Source organism: Nerophis ophidion, linkage group LG06 (assembly GCF_033978795.1).
Source record: "Nerophis ophidion isolate RoL-2023_Sa linkage group LG06, RoL_Noph_v1.0, whole genome shotgun sequence".
Lineage (NCBI taxonomy): Eukaryota > Metazoa > Chordata > Actinopteri > Syngnathiformes > Syngnathidae > Nerophis > Nerophis ophidion.
The window spans coordinates 66,858,850-66,875,249 of NC_084616.1; the positions used below are offsets into that span (position 1 = coordinate 66,858,850).

At 42.8% G+C, this 16,400-nt stretch overlaps 2 protein-coding genes across 4 annotated transcripts in view; one reads left to right on the plus strand and one right to left on the minus strand.

The window, feature by feature from the left end:
* The window catches only part of gpr137c (G protein-coupled receptor 137c), a 33,821-nt gene extending 20,104 nt beyond the window's left edge, over positions 1-13,717 (minus strand). Inside the window, exons 1-2 of the mRNA XM_061904661.1 lie at positions 13,066-13,717; positions 2,697-2,746 (exon numbers count right to left, since the gene is read on the minus strand). Of these exons, the coding sequence (XP_061760645.1) occupies positions 2,697-2,746; positions 13,066-13,431 (416 nt within the window). The 5' untranslated portion in view covers positions 13,432-13,717. The remainder of the gene's footprint in view (positions 1-2,696; positions 2,747-13,065) is intronic.
* Positions 13,718-14,103: 386 nt separating this feature from the next.
* The window catches only part of txndc16 (thioredoxin domain containing 16), a 34,027-nt gene continuing 31,730 nt past the window's right edge, over positions 14,104-16,400 (plus strand). The window contains exons 1-2 of one of the 3 annotated variants that reach the window (XM_061904665.1): positions 14,104-14,480; positions 15,772-15,905. The gene's annotated coding sequence lies outside the window, so the exon portion shown is untranslated. The remainder of the gene's footprint in view (positions 14,481-15,771; positions 15,906-16,400) is intronic. The other 2 variants (XM_061904663.1, XM_061904664.1) reach the window with 2 other exon arrangements.

A 16,400-nucleotide genomic window follows, 5' to 3' on the forward strand; every position in this document is an offset into this window, starting at 1 on the left:
AATGAAAACACACCCACTCTACAGTCTCCCAAGAGTCAGGCTCCTGCATTGCCTATTCCTGCTACACGGCAGCTTCCTGTGCCTGGACCAGCAAGAGCCCTTTTCCAGACCAACCTCCCCCGTGACCACCCATGACTGCGACTCCAGCGGTAACAGGTTGGTAGCTATTCAGCTGGTGACGCACAGCTTCCTCCAGCACTAGTTCTTCGTCCTGCAGGGCCACCACCTTCTGCAAGGGCACTCCTCACTTCTTCACCAAGCAGGTTGAGCACCAGTTCTTTGTTCCACACTGCCACAACCTCATGCAGAAACACCGCTCTCCTCTTCACCAGGGGGCGCGCTGGCAGCTCCAGCACAATTGCTCCGCCCTGCACGGCCACCACCTCTTTCTAGGGCACTACCCAAACATGCTCACTGGGTGACAAGTCTGGTGATTATGCTGGCCATGGAAGAACTGGGATGTTTTCAGCTTCCAGGAACTGTGTACAGATCCTTGCAACATGGGGCCAAGCATTGTCATGATGCAACATGAGGTGATGGTTTTGGGTGAGTGGCACAACAATGGGCCTCAGGATCTCGTCGCAGTATCTCTGTGCATTCAAAAAGCCATCAATAAAATGCATTAGCGTTCGTTGTTCATAACATACACCTGCCCATGCCATAATCCTTAGCCCCACCATGGGCCACTCGATTCACCATGTTTACATCAGCAAACCTCTCTGTCACACACGCTGTCAGCCATCTGCCCTGAACAGTGAAAGCCGGGATTTATCCATTAAGAGAACGCCTCTCCAACGTGCCAGACGCCATCAATTGTGAGCTTTTGCCCACTCAAGTCAGTTACGACGACAAACTGCCGTCAGGTAATGACCTCGATGCGGATGACGAGCATGCAAATGAGCTTCCTTGAGACGATTTCTCACAGTTTGTGTAGAAATAATTTGGTTATGCAAACCAATTGTTGTAGCAGCTGTCCGGGATGCTGGTCCCAGACATTCATGGAGGTGCACCTGCTGGATGTGGAGGTCCTGGGCTGGTGTGGTTACACGTGGTCTGCGTTTGTGAGACCGGTTGGATGTACTGCCAAATTCTTTGAAACGCCTTTGGAGACGGCTTATGTTATAGAAATAAACATTCAATTCATGGAAACAAAACTGGTGGACATTCCTTCAGCCAGCATACCAACTGCTCCCTCCCTCAAAACTAGCGACATCTGTGGCATTGTGCTGTGTGATAAAACTGCACATTTCACAGTGGCTTTTTATTGTGGTCAGCCTAAAGCACAACTGTGCAATAATCATGCCGTTTAATCAGCATCTTGATATGCCACACCTCTAAGGTGGGATGGATTATCCTGGCAAAGAAAAAATGCTCATTAACACAGATTTAGACAGATATATGAACAATTATTGCGAGAAAGGGCTATTTTGTGTATATAGTAAAAGTTTTAGATCTTTAAATTCAACTCATGAAAAAAAACTCCATAAGGTCAATTTCAGGTGTAAATAGCATTATATGAATAAAAAATGTCACTGTTTATCTAACGCTGACAACACAAACACATCAGATTTAGCATTGGCTTGTTCGGGTTGAGGCTAATAAGTACACAAGTGGAGTGTCACTGACTACTTTTATAACATGAATTAAAGTAAATTGTGAATATTTGATGGAATTGACCTTTGTTCCATCTGTGTACTGTCTCCTTTATTTCACATTCATCCAACAAAGTATCAGAGTTGTAAGCAGCTTCATATTCCTCTGCAAATACGTTTAAAATAGTTTGTAGTGGCTTCGCGTCCTAAAATTTTGTTTGTAAAAATAACACAACTAAACTGCATATATTTTAAAGATATTACGGCTGAGTAAAATCACTGCTACAGAGTTCCACTGATTAGCATTCTTCAGCACACATTTGTCCCACCAAAGTTCCTGCAAGGCGAAAGTTCCTTTTGTTCTTCTTTCTCTTCGTGGTCAAGTTTATTGTAATAGAAATACATAAGAAAACAAAAGAGTCGCCGCGCATACTGTAGTGGCGGTCCTGTGTTCGAAAACCACATTTTTAGGAGTTCCCCCAACTGTGTTTAAACCACAGCAGCCTGGACTTTGAAAGTTCCTCAGGAACTTCCGAAAGTCTCCCTAGATGGCAGGAACTAAAAAAAAATTCCTGAAGAACTAAAATTTACCTGTGCAGTTTTTGGTGGAAACACAACGGGACTTTATGTTTATTTATTTTAATTTTCCTGAAGGAACTCTCCTGAAGAAATCAATAAAGTACTATCTATCTATCTTATTTACGCAGACGAAGAGAAACTTCCTGAAAAAGTTCCTGTGGTGGAAATGGGCCTAATGTTATTGTTCATAATTCTGGGTGTTTGTAAATGCGCCTTGTCCGCCGTAACCGTGATTGGCACATTATTAGGAAATGTTGTGTTGTTGTGCTGGTGAGCAGTAAAGTGAAATGTATAGGCGGTGTTCGAACTGAGCACTGCCGTTGGCTTGATATATAGTATATAATAAATACTTTTGTTATTACCAATTTTTTTGTAGGCATACCCATCGCTAGTCAAAAACATAAATAAATGAAATAATAGTCTTTGTAAAGTCAACATTTGTAGCTTTTGTAATGGAAAGGGCAGTTGTACCTAATTTAATGGCTGGTGACTAAGTGTAGTAACAACAGGAGTCACAGGACTTACCTGTATTTGGTCATCTCTGGAGAATACTTGGCTTTGGCCTTGAACATAACCTAAAACACATTTCAAATTGTTATTGTACAAAACATCATGCGATCAAATGATTGATCAATGATTCAAGGAACCTTGTTGTCGTACTAGCAAACATGGCACAGAATCTAGTAGTCAATGTTGCATATTTAGTATAGTATGAATTGTATGTGCTGCACGTAGGGGTGTAACGGTACGTGTATTTGTATTGAACCGTTTCGGTACGGGGGTTCCGGTTCGGTGCGGAGGAGTACCGAACGAGTTCCACGTCGAACATATGAAGTAGGTGCCTATTCTAAAGTCTTAACAAGCTGCTCTGCTCCGTTCTGTCTCTATCTCCTGCACAGCACCCTGCATTGTCCCTCCCACACAACCATCTGATTGGTTACAACAGTAGCGATAACAAGCCAATCAGCAGTGCGTATTCAGAGCGCATCTAGTCAGCGATTCAGCGTCGAGCAGATAGGCGTTTAGCAGGGGAGCAACGGACTCTCCCCAAATTATACTAAACACTTCCAAGTCAACTACTTTCTAAACATCACTATGAGTCCGTTGACCTTCTAGAAACAAACTGCAGATCAGCTCACAGTCCTGGCTTTAGGTGAAGGCTAGTTAGCTTTTAGTTTAACGTTAGCTCATTAGTGCGGTGTGTGAGTGTGTGTGTTACGGACAGTGTTGATTGAGGTGTGTTGAAGCACCAAAAAAGGACATTATGTTAAATGAAGAGTTTCTGTCTCTTATAGTTGATATAATAACGTAAGTGCATCATAAAGCCTACATGAACTCCAAGGTGTTTGGGGATGAATAGTCTCTCCTATTGCTATTGTACTATTTTTCAGCTATAGTTACATTAATCATTAGTAATGTAGCAGCCTAGTTTTGAATGGCAGGGTCCCTGCTATCACAAGTTGATACAATTATAACATTTACATAATAAAAAATCAACTACAGGCTTCCCCAATGCTGTAATAAGTTAAGCATGATGAGTTGACTTGAAACTGTTAAATGTTACACTTTTTATATGTAGAAGAAAAGTTGGGTCATTTTATTTCATCCAAGCAACAACTTGAGGCAGTTTAATGTAGATTAACGTGGGCAGAATCGTTATAGTGTTCCCAATGTTAAAAGGATCAAGCCATTGTTTACAAATTTGGTAAATAAATAACCAAAAAATGTATATTTTGTTGTTTTCTTACTGTACTGAAAATGAACCGAAACGTGACCTCTAAACCGAGGTATGTACCGAACCAAAATTTTTGTGTACCGTTACACCTCTAGCTGTACATAATTTAAATAGGATATATTTACAGTATGTTAAAACAGCATTGATTAATGGGGATCAATTATCAATACATGAAAAATAGAATCAATTGTGATCTGTAATCCAAATAGAATTTATAAACAATGAAAACCAAACCAAACCAAAAAATGCCCAGTTCAGCACGGTTGGAACACATAAGCAAGTTAAATGTTCCTCGCTGAGGGATGGAGAAGGAGGGTAGGAAATTAGTATCCATTGCTATAGAGCACCATCTGAGGCCAGAAATGGTAAATGGGTTTTACTTGTATAGCGCTTTTCTAACTTCAAGGTACTCAAAACCCTTTGACATTATTTCCACATCCACCCATTTACACACTGACGGCGGGAGCTGCCATGCAATGAATGCCCTAACCGCAACCCATCAGGAGCAAGGGTGAAGTGTCTTGCTCCAAGACACCACGGACATGACTAGCTGGGGATGGACCAGGAACCCTCTGATTGCTGGCACGGCCACTCTACGAACTGAGCCAACCCGTCCCAAATAGCTGTTCCTTAGTCTGGTTGCCCTCATAGAGAAGCTACACAACCTCCTGCCTAAGGGTAGGGGATCAATGAGAGGGTGTTCAGGAGGGTGTAGCCCTCTTTCTTCATTTGCTGATGAAAATGTCAGCAATGGTGAAGTGGTTGTTCCCCGCAGTCTTCTGAGAAGCTTTTGCCACAGTGCACTGCCTCTGTCTCTTCAGTTGGCAGCTGCTGTGCCACAAACGTTATACCGATGCTAAGGGTGCTCTTCACCACACATCTATAGAAACATAATTATGTCACATCTTCCTGAAGAAGTAGAGACGCTGGTGTGCCTTCTTGAGCAGACAGGAAGTGTTGCGGCGCCACGCAGGATAGATGAAGCCAGAGATACCTATAGCTGGAGACCACTTCCACATCTGCTGCTTCGATGTGGCGGGGAGAAGGGTGGTGTCTAACCTTTCTGAAGACCACAAACATCTACTGTATCTCCTTGGTCTTTTTCACACTGATGCAAAGGTTGTTCCTTTTGCACCAATCCACCAGATGTTTCCTCCTCTCTGTACTTTGGCTCATCGTTGTCAGTAATGTGTACCGCTACCGCTTACCATTGTGTCGTCCGCAAACTTCACACTAGGACAGCTGGAGTGAAGTGAAGTGCTTCTTCTCTAGTGACTCAAAGTGCTTTACATTGTGAAACACATTATCTAAGTCAATGGTTCTCAACCTTTTTTCAGTGATGTACCCCCTGTGAACTTTTTTTTTTTAATTCAAGTACCTTCTTATCAGAGCAAAGCATTTTTGGTTAAAAAAAGAAGTAAAATACGGCACTATGTTGTCACTTTCTGATTTATTAAATTGTATAACAGTGCAAAAAATTTGCTTATTTGTAGTGGTCTTTCTTGAACTATTTGGAAAAAAAAGATATAAAAAATAACAAAAAACTTGTTGAAAAATAAAGAAGTGATTGATTGATTGATTGAAACTTTTATTCGTAGATTGCACAGTACAGTACATATTCCTTACAATTGACCACTAAATGGTAAAACCCGGATAAGTTTTTCAACTTGTTTAAGTCGGGGTCCACGTAAATCCATTCATGCTAGGTTGATTGATGATTCAATTATGAATAAAGATTTCTACACATAGGGCTTCACGGTGGCAGAGGGGTTAGTGCGTCTGCCTCACAATACGAAGGTCCTGCAGTCCTGGGTTCAAATCCAGGCTCGGGATCTTTCTGTGTGGAGTTTGCATGTTCTCCCCGTGAATGTGTGGGTTCCCTCCGGGTACTCCGGCTTCCTCCCACTTCCAAAGACATGCACCTGGGGATAGGTTGATTGGCGACACTAAAAAATTGGCCCTAGTGTGTGAATGTGAGTGTGAATGTTGTCTGTCTATCTGTGTTGGCCCTGTGATGAGGTGGCGACTTGTCCAGGGTGTGCCCCGCCTTCCGCCCGATTGTAGCTGAGATAGGCGCCAGCGACCCCGAAAGGGAATAAGCGGTAGAAAATGGATGGATGGATGGATGGATTTCTACACATAGAAGCAATCATCAACTTAAAGTGCCCTCTTTGGGGATTGTAATAGAGATCCATCGATATTTATGGAACATGTCCACAAAAAAATCTAGCTGTCAACACTGAATATTGCATTGTTGCATTTCTTTTCATAGTTTATGAACTTACATTCATATTTTGTTGAAGCACTATTCAATAAATAGATTTATAAAGGATTTTTGAATTGTTGCTATTTTTAGAATATTTTAAAAAAATCTCACGTACCCCTTGGCATACCTTCAAGTACCCCCATTTGAGAACCACTGATCTCAGTTACCTTCAAACCAGTGTGGGTGGCACTGGGAGAAGGTGGATAAAATGTGATGACGAAAGCGGGAATCAAACTTGGAACCCTCAAGTTACTGGCACGGCCGCTCTACCAACCAAGCCACGTTGCCCCGGGGGTGTTTAGCAGTGTTGTCATACTGGAGCCAGAGCTTAGGCTGATAGAAGAGAAGACAGTGTTGTGATTTCTTTGAGTCTGTGGTCTGTTGGTCAGCAAGTCCAGGACCCAGTTCCTCAGCTTCGTCACCAAGGTCTGTGGGATGATAAGCTTGAAGGTGCAGATGAAGTCCAGGAAAATATTTAGGACTTTGTGCTCTCCGGGAGCTTGAGGACCAATGATGAAATGGAGTCATCAGTGGAGCTGTTCTTCCTAAATATGTACTGGTTAGGGTCAACAGTGACATCAATGGAGGCTTTATTCTGACCTATGACCAGCTTCTCCAAGCATTTCATGAATATTGGATTGAGGGCTACTGCCCGATAGTGATACAGATTTGTCAGCGTGGTGCTCTTTAAAACAGGAATGCAGAACGCTGTCTTGAAGCAAGTTGGTACAGAAGATAGTTTTCAGTTCGCACCTCAGTGTAAGGGCACGGGTCCCTTAGTAAGTACCCTGAGGTGTTGTCCGTGTTTGGGCTTTTGCGGGGGTTGATCTTTGGCAGGTCAAGGTGTCGGGAGAAGGAGCAGAGAAAACTTTTGATGCACAAGATCATGTGCTTGCCCATATCCTCAATGAAGCTCTCCTGACGTCTGGTAGATGTAAATGAATTGCACTCAGTTGCTAATTTGACTGAGCTCACATGAAAGGTACAGTTCATGGAGAGAATACATCGTCATTTCCAAGCGAGTCTTTCTTTATATTTAGCAGAAACCATTACAAAACACAAAGTTTGCGCCTCAATATTTGATTATAAATGATGATGGTGTTGGATTTCTATTCGACATTTCTAAGCAAACTCGATACCAAACACCTCCATTTTGCTGTCATGTGACCACATTACGTTCTCCGAGTGGCCTTGTCCACACTCACATGTACAAATACACAAAAACAGTTAACAGGAACAGTGAAGTACATTTTAATAATAATACTTGATCATTTCTATGTTTAAAATGACATATTCATACATACACACATGTTTAAGTTAAAATTAAAGTACCACTGATAGTCACACACACACTAGGTCAGGGTTGCCCACACTTTCTGCAGGCGAGCTACTTTTCAATTGACCAACTCGAGGGGATCTACCTCATTCATATATATCCATCCATCCATCCATTTTCTACCGCTTATTCCCTTTCGGGGTTGCGGGGGCCGCTGGCGCCTATCTCAGCTACAATCGGGCGGAAGACGGGGTACACCCTGGACAAGTCGCCACCTCATCGCAGGGCCAACACAGATAGACAGACAACATTCACACTCACATTCACACTCTAGGGCCAATTTAGTGTTGCCAATCAACCTATCCCCAGGTGCATGTCTTTGGAAGTGGGAGGAAGCCGGAGTACCCGGAGGGAACCCACGCATTCACGGGGAGAACATGCAAACTCCACACAGAAAGATCCCGAGCCTGGATTTGAACCCAGGACTGCAGGACCTTCGTATTGTGAGGCAGACGCACTAACCCCTCATTTAAATGTATTTATTTATGAAAGAGACGTTTTTGTTAACAAGTTAAATGTGTTCAATGATAATACAAGCATGTGTAAAACATATCTCCCGTCCAAAGACAAAACCCAGTAACTCAATTTTGGTCAAAACTGAGCTGATAATAATTTTGGAGTTCCTAGGTGATATGCTTTACATTAGTGTACGCGATATTGTAATTTGTTCCGTAAGTAAGCTGTTACGCGCATGGCAGGACCTAGCAACTACCACATAACCGCGCAGATACAACAGAAAAACCTAGTATCTCATGGGACCAATCGGAGCTTCTTTGTCAGTCTCCTTATTGTCTTTAATGAGACATTTGCACGAATGGGGGCCGACAGTCAACCTGATTATGTGATATTATGGCACGAGGGGATATTTGGAAGATTGGCCCAGGACGTTGCAAGCACCTTCATTAAAAGTATTGTTCTTGATTCTTCCCCTTGCATACTCTTTTGGGCAGATAACTGTGGAGGTCAAAATAAAAACTGGACGCTGTACACGGCTCTTGCCCGATGTGCAAACGCAGAATGGGGCCTACTCGAGATTGTGATAAAATATCTGGAGAAAGGGCACACGTTCATGAGAGCAGATTCAATCCATGGCTCAATCGGCAAGAAAATGAAAGCTCCAGAAAACATCTATACGTTTGATGACTTTGTAGATCTTTGTAAGACAGCATCAAGATAGATTGGTTTTCCTTTGTTTTCTCAAAATCAGCTAGAAGTGAGTTACTAGGTTTTGCCTTTGGACGGGAGATATAGATGTCTTTTTTTCACGAAGACAAGAATACAAGTTGGTGTATTACCTGATTCTGATGACTTGCATTGATTGGAATCAGACAGTAGTGATGATAACGCCCACATTTTTGAATGGAGGAGAAAAAAAGTCCTCCTTTCTGTACAATACCACAGGAAAGTGGTTGGTTTTAGGCATCTTATTTATCCAGCTTCCATACACTTTTTGCACAAGTGATCGCTTGTGCACGCCAGCTTTCTGAGCACTTGTGCACGCCAGCTTTCCGAAACTCTTTATTTTGTTAGCACAGGCAGCATGAAGCAGGGCTTTTATTGTGAAGATAGGAAATGTGAGGTCGGCTTTTGGAGTTTTGACGGAAGGTACGGCGCGTGAGTCTGTTGAAATAAAAAGTGTTTCTCGCTTTCCTCTCGTCATTTTTTTCTTAATGATTGTCTCGCAGCAGCCAGCGTCATCTCACAAGACCCTCGGGTGCCGTGAATGTCAATCAAGTGACGTCTTGGTGAAGATTGATGGTCGCTAATTTTTAGGTCTATTTTTTTAAAAGCCTGGCTGTTGATCGACTGACACACCCTCCGCGGTTGACCGGTAGCTCGCGATCGATGTAATGGGCACCCCTGGACTAGGTCATACTAGCCAACCTTGAGACCTCCGAATTTGGGAGATGGGGGTGGGGGGTGTTGGGGGCGTGGTTGAGGGGCGTGGTTGAGATGCAGGCATAATACCCCTTCCCCTTCGAGCTTTTATGGATGAAATTAAATAATTTTTTTCCAATTATTTTGGAACTTGCAAGCGTATTTCCTTTTTTTACTCGTCGTCGCCATGTCTCTTCTTCGTTCTTCTGCTTCGCCTCCTTCTTTGTGCGTGCACTTGTGCACTGAGCTCCAAAATTTGTCGATGTTATTGTAGCGTCCCAGAGGGGTTAGTGCTACAAGGGATTCTGGGTATTTGTTCTGTTGTGTTTATGCTGTGCTACGGTACGGAAGTTCTCCCGAAATGTGCTCGTCATTCTTGTTTGCTGTGGGTTCACAGTGTGGCGCACATTTGTAACAGTGTTAAAATTGTTTATACAGCCACCGTCAGTGTGACATGTATGGCTGTTGACCAAGTATGCCTTGCGTTATCACTAAACCAGTTAACAGATCATACAACGGGTCAGCATTTTTTGACATCTGCGGGTAAAGACCATTGTTAAACCCATCCAACGCTACATTATTATGTGACTAGGCTGGTACGCTGTTTATGTGGAGGAAAAGCGGACGCATGGACAGCACGCGGCTGTTAAGGGGTGAAGCTTTCAGGTGAGAGAAGACGTTAAAGACAGTGTCTTTAAGGTGCGCCCCCAATATTGTTGTCCGGGTGGAAATCGGGAGAATGGTTGCCCCGGGAGATTTTCGGGAGGGGCACTGAAGTTTGGGAGTCTCCCGGGAAAATCGGAAGGGTTGGCAAGTATGCGCTCGGTGTGGTGATATTACCCTCTGCATTTGACCCATCCCCTTGTTCCACCCCCTGGGATTTGAGGGGAGCAGTGGGCAGCAGCGGTGGCCACGCTCAGGAATCATTAAATGTATACTTTAATTAAAAATAATAACTTCATATTGAATGTTTATTTGAATTATTTAAAAAAAAAAGAAAACAAGTACAATGTAGTATAAAAATTTTGTAAGACTTCATAAAAAGGAATAACACAAATATGTAACAAATATCCAACATGAATTAGAATATCCATCCATTTTTCTACCGCTTGTCCCTTTCATACAAACCCCGTTTCCATATGAGTTGGGAAATTATGTCAGATGTAAATATAAACGGAATACAATGATTTGCAAATACTTTTCAACCCATGTTCAGTTGAATATGCTACAAAGACAACATATTTGATGTTCAAACTGATAAATATATATTTTTTGCAAATAATCATTAACTTTAGAATTTGATGCCAGCAACACGTGACAAAGAAGTTGGGAAAGATGGCCATAAATATTAATAAAGTCGAGGAATTCTCATCAAACACTTATTTGGAACATCCCACAGGTGTGCAGGCTAATTGGGAACAGGTGGGTGCCATGATTGGGTGTAAAAACAGCTTCCTAAAAAATGCTCAGTCTTTCACAAGAAAGGATGGGGTGAGGAACACTCCTTTGTCCACAACTGCGTAAGCAATTAGTCAAACAGTTTAAGAACAGCGTTTCTCAAAGTGCAATTGCAAAAAATTTAGGGATTTCAAAATATACAGTCCATAATATCATCAAAAGTTTCAGAGAATCTGGAGAAATCACTCCTCCTAAGCGGCATGGCCGGTGTTGTACCGACATCTGTTACTTATCGGAATTTGTAACTCCAGGGGGCGATGTTCCCATGGCGTTTGTTTGATGGTTAAACGGCAAGGCCAAAGAAGAGGAGAAGAAGAACGCTTGCGTACTGTAAATGTAAACTATCCTTAATGCTGAAACGTCAATTATCTATATTGGAAAATGTATGTGTGAGAGAGAATCAACAGCTGATATAATGGACTCATACTATAATGAAAGTAAGTCACTGTGTAATTTATTAATGCTGAAATTCTGTCAACTGACGTTGCAGCATTAAGGATAGTTTACGCCATTTACGCAAGCGTTCTTCTTCTCCTCCTCTTTGGCCTTGCCGTTTAACCATTAAATAAACGCCATGGGAACCTTACCCCCTGGAGTTACAAATTTCGATGGGTAACAACAGATTTTGGTACAACACCGGAAACCAACATTGAATGACCGTGACCTTCGATCCCTCAGACGGCACTGTATCAAAAACCGACATCAATCTCTAAAGGATATCACCACATGGGTTTAGGAACACTTCAGAAAACCACTGTCACTAAATACAGATTGATTGATTGATTGATTGACTGATTGATACTTTTATTAGTAGATTGCACAGTTCAGTACATATTCCGTACAATTGACCACTAAATGGTAACACCCCAATAAGTTTTTGAACTTGTTTAAGTCGGGGTCCACGTTAATCAATTCATGGTACAAATATATACTATCAGCATAACACAGTCATCACACAGGTTGATCATCATAGTATGTACATTGAATTATTTACATTATTTACAATCCGGGGGGTGGGATGAGGAGCTTTGGTTGATATCAGTACTTCAGTCATCAACAATTGCATCAACAGAGAAATGGACATTGAAACAGTGTAGGTCTTATTTAGTAGGATATGTACAGCCAGCAGAGAACATAGTGAGTTCAGATAGCGTAAGAACAAGTATATACATTAGAAGTACATTTGATTATTTACATTAGGTTGTTTATAATCCGGGGAGATGGGATGTGAATGGAGGAGGGTATTAGTAAAGTGTTGAAGTTGCCTGGAGGTGTTGTTTTAGAGCGGTTTTGAAGGAGGATAGAGATGCACTTACTTTTATACCTGTTGGGAATGCATTCCACATTGATGTGGCATAGAAAGAGAATGAGTTAAGACCTTTGTTAGATCGGAATCTGGGTTTAACGTGGTTTGTGGAGCTCCCCCTTTTGTTGTGGTTATGGCGCTCAAGGAAGTAGTTCGACATGTACTTCGGTATCAAGGAGGTGTAGCGGATTTTATAGACTAAGCTCAGTGCAAGTTGTTTTACTCTGTCCTCCACCCTGAACCAGCCCACTTTGGAGAAGTGGGTTGGATTGAGGTGTGATCTGGGGTGGAGGTCTAAAAGTAACCGAACTAGCTTATTCTGGGATGTTTGGAGTCTAGATTTGAGGGTTTTGGAGGTGCAAGCGTAATCGAAGAAGGGTTGAATGAGAGTTCCCGCTAGGTGCTTTTGTTGACCAGAGAGGAGATTCTGTAGAGGAATCTCGTTCTTTGGTTAACCTTTTTGATTACCTTGGTTGCCATTTTATCACAGGAAAGATTAGCCTCTAGAATGGAACCTAGGTAGGTGGTCTCATATTTCCTGGTGATAACAATGTCACCCACTTTTATAGTGAAGTCACTGACTGTCTTAAGTTTGATATGGGACCCAAATAGGATGGATTCAATTTTACATAAGTGTATGGATAGCGTGTTGTCGGTGAGCCAGGTGCAAATATTAAGGAGTTCAGTTGGTCGCTACATCTGTAAGTGCAAGTTAAAGCTCTAATATGCAAAGCGAAAGCCATTTATCAACAACATCCAGAAACGCCGCCGGCTTTTCTGGGCCCGAAATCATCCAAGATGGACTGATGCAAAGTGGAAAAGTGTTTTGTGGTCTGGCGAGTCCACATTTCAAATTGTATTTGGAAATATTCGACATTGTGTGGGGTTTTTATATGGATAGTCGTGAGCTCTTACCTGCCAGAAGTAGAAGTTTAGCAGGCAGAGGGTGAAAAACTGCAGGCAAATGGGGCAGCAGTAGAGCAGCCAGTAGGTGAGCGGCTGTAATTGTCTGGCCTGCGCCGCATTGTAGAAGTAAAAGGAGAAAAGAGTCGTCCTGAGCGCTGCCCACAGCAGGCAAAGGAACAAGAAGACGCTCTGGTAGCTGCAGCGCTTGTAACCATAGTGCAGGATGAGCCACAGCTGCAGGTAGACAATGAAGAAGAGCAGCCCGTACAGGACGGTGTAGGCGGCGGTGAGGCTGAGCTCCAAGGCAGGCGTGATCGGTCCCCCGAAACTCATCTCCTTCACGCTGGAAGTCACCTGCTCATCCGACCAAAACATGTCCCGTGCTGCGGCTTGCACTAACACATCATGCACACCCAAACTGGGTCAACGCAGACTTTGCTTCGCCAAAAGCTTCGTGTGAAACTTGCAGAAAAGGCACGTTTGTGCTGGGTCAGTGACATAGTAGAAATGCGCGCCGCTTCTTGATATAAAAGGTGAGGCCAAAGAATGAAGCCTGTCTAAATGTCACGAAAAAAAAAAAAAAAACAAGAGAGAAAAGAGGAAACAAGTCAATTTTACCCCAGTCAATCTCTGCAAAAACAACAAGTTGGGGGTGGAAGCCTTCAGTCAGCTGTGATGCAACTATAGACCCGCCTCCTTTTTTTTAAACTGGAAAAGGAGCGCTCGTCCGCCGCCATTTTGGCTCGAAAACAGGCCGCTTTCAATGGGATACACATTGCTCCGGAGCCACAGATTTCGCGCAGTTTCCTAACCTACCCCAGGCATGAGACACGCCCACTGCCACAGTGCTTTAATTGACAAACCCCGCCCCCTCTCCGCGGCCTCAGCGCAGTGATTGGCCAGAATGCTGAAACAATGCATCTCATTGGTTTGTCGGAAGCACGTGGTTATGTAAGGTCAATAAAAACACCATCCAAACCTTCCTCTAAAACGTCAAGTGGCTTGTCATACAAACAAAAGCCTTCAAAATAAAAGCATGATCAAACAATTTCAGCACATTTCAACCGATTTGGACTTCTGAAACGTGTTACTAGAAGCTCCTCTTTTATACTTTGATTGTTGTTGTCTTTTTAACCTATACATTTTGGTTTTAACGTCGGTGTAGTCAATCACATATTTCTACGTGAAAGCCCAAGCAGGAAGTTGGGTGTAAATTGGGACCGACTTTTTTTTTTATGGCAAAACAAGCGGCAGCTAGCATACTAACACATCACTTGTGTTGGACTTTTTAGCAGAAGCCACACTTTTTCATCCTTTCACCTTCTTGGAGGAGCTATCATATCATAATGTATTTAATCTTATTCCCCACAACTGAGGTTTCTTGCTATTTCTGCACCTGGAAAGACAAACGTTGATGTTCTCAGGTTAGTAATTCATCAAGTATCTTTATTTACCACAAATACCAATCACTTGACGTCGCAAACATGAAATAACAATTATTATTCACGTCGCCATGATTTAGTTCATTTGCAGCCCTAATTATAACTATTAACTCCACCAACCTTGTTTGTATTTGTTTATATGAAGAACAATGTGCAGTTTAGAATCAGAAAAGTTTTTATTGCCATTGTTTGAGAACGGGTTCACAAACTAGGAATTTTACCTGGTGCAATCAATCAATGAATCAATCAATGTTTATTTATATAGCCCTAAATCACAAGTGCCTCAAAGGGCTGCACAAACCACAACGACATCCTCGGTAGGGCCCAAATAAGGGCAAGGAAAAACTCACCCCAGTGGGACGACGACAATGATGACTATGAGAAACCTTGGAGAGGACCTCATGTGTGGGCAACCCACCCCAGGGGACCGAAAGCAATGGATGTCGAGCGGATCTAGCATGATATTGGGAAAGTCCAATCCATAGTAAATCTAACGTAACCGCGAGAATCGAGTCCAAAGTGGATCCAATATAGTAGCTAGAGTCCCATCCAAAGTGGAGCCAGCAGGAAACCATCCCAAGCGGAGGCGGATCAGCAGCGCAGAGATGTCCCCAACCAACACACAGGCGAGGGGTCCATCCTGGGTCCCGACTCTGGACGAACGGTCCATCCTGGGTCCCGACTCTGGACAGCCAGACCGGACCCCTTCCACAAGGGGGGTGGGGGGGAACATAGGACAAAAAGAAAAAAGACGGCAGATAAACTGGTCTAAAAAGGGGGTCTATTTAAAGGCTAGAGTATACAAATACGTTTTAAAGGCCTACTGAAATTAGATTTTCTTATTTAAACAGGGATAGCAGGTCCATTCTATGCGTCATACTTGATCATTTCGCGATATTGCCATATTTTTGCTGAAAGGATTTAGTAGAGAACATCAACGATAACGTTTGCAAGTTTTGGTCGCTAATAAAAAAGCCTTGCCTGTACCGGAAGTAGCAGACGATGTGCGCGTGACGTCACGGGTTGTAGGGCTCCTCACATCCTCACATTGTTTATAATCATAGCCACCAGCAGAAAGAGCGATTCGGACCGAGAAAGCGAGGATTTCCCCATTAATTTGAGCGAGGATGAAAGATTTGTGGATGAGGAAAGTTAGAGTGAAGCACTACAAAAAGAAAAAAAAGGCGAGTGCAGTGGGAGCAATTCAGATGTTATTAGACACATTTACTAGGATAATTCTGGAAAATCCCTTGTCTGCCTATTGTGTTACTAGTGTTTTAGGGAGATTATAAAGTCATACCTGTAAGTCGGAGGGCTGCGTTGACCGCCAGTGTCTCTGAGAGAAGCCAATGGAGGAGCCAAGATGACAGCTGCTGCAGGAGGACGCTAACTCCGCACAAGTCTCCGGTAAGAGCAGACTTAATATCACAATTTTCTCATCCAAAAACTTGCTGGTTGACATGTGGTAGAGAAACACGTTCGCTAAAGCTTCACAACACACAAAGAAACACCGGCTGTGTTTTGGTTGCTAAAGGCAGCTGCAATCCACTGCTTTCCACCAACAGCATTCTTCTTTATAGTCTCCATTATTAATTGAACAAATTGCAAAAGATTCAGCAACACAGATGTCCAAAATACTGTGTAATTATGCGATTAAAGCAGACGACTTTTAGCCGTGTGTGGTGCTGGTCTTATATGTCCGCTGCAACCAATAACGTCACAAGCACGCGTCATCATTCCGCGACGTTTTCAACATGAAACTCCGCGGGAAATTTAAAATTGTCATTTAGTAAACTAAAAAGGCCGTATTGGCATGTGTTGCAATGTTAATATTTCATCATTGATATATAAACTATCAGACTGTGTGGTCGGTAGTAGTGGGTTTCAGTAGGCCTTTAAGAT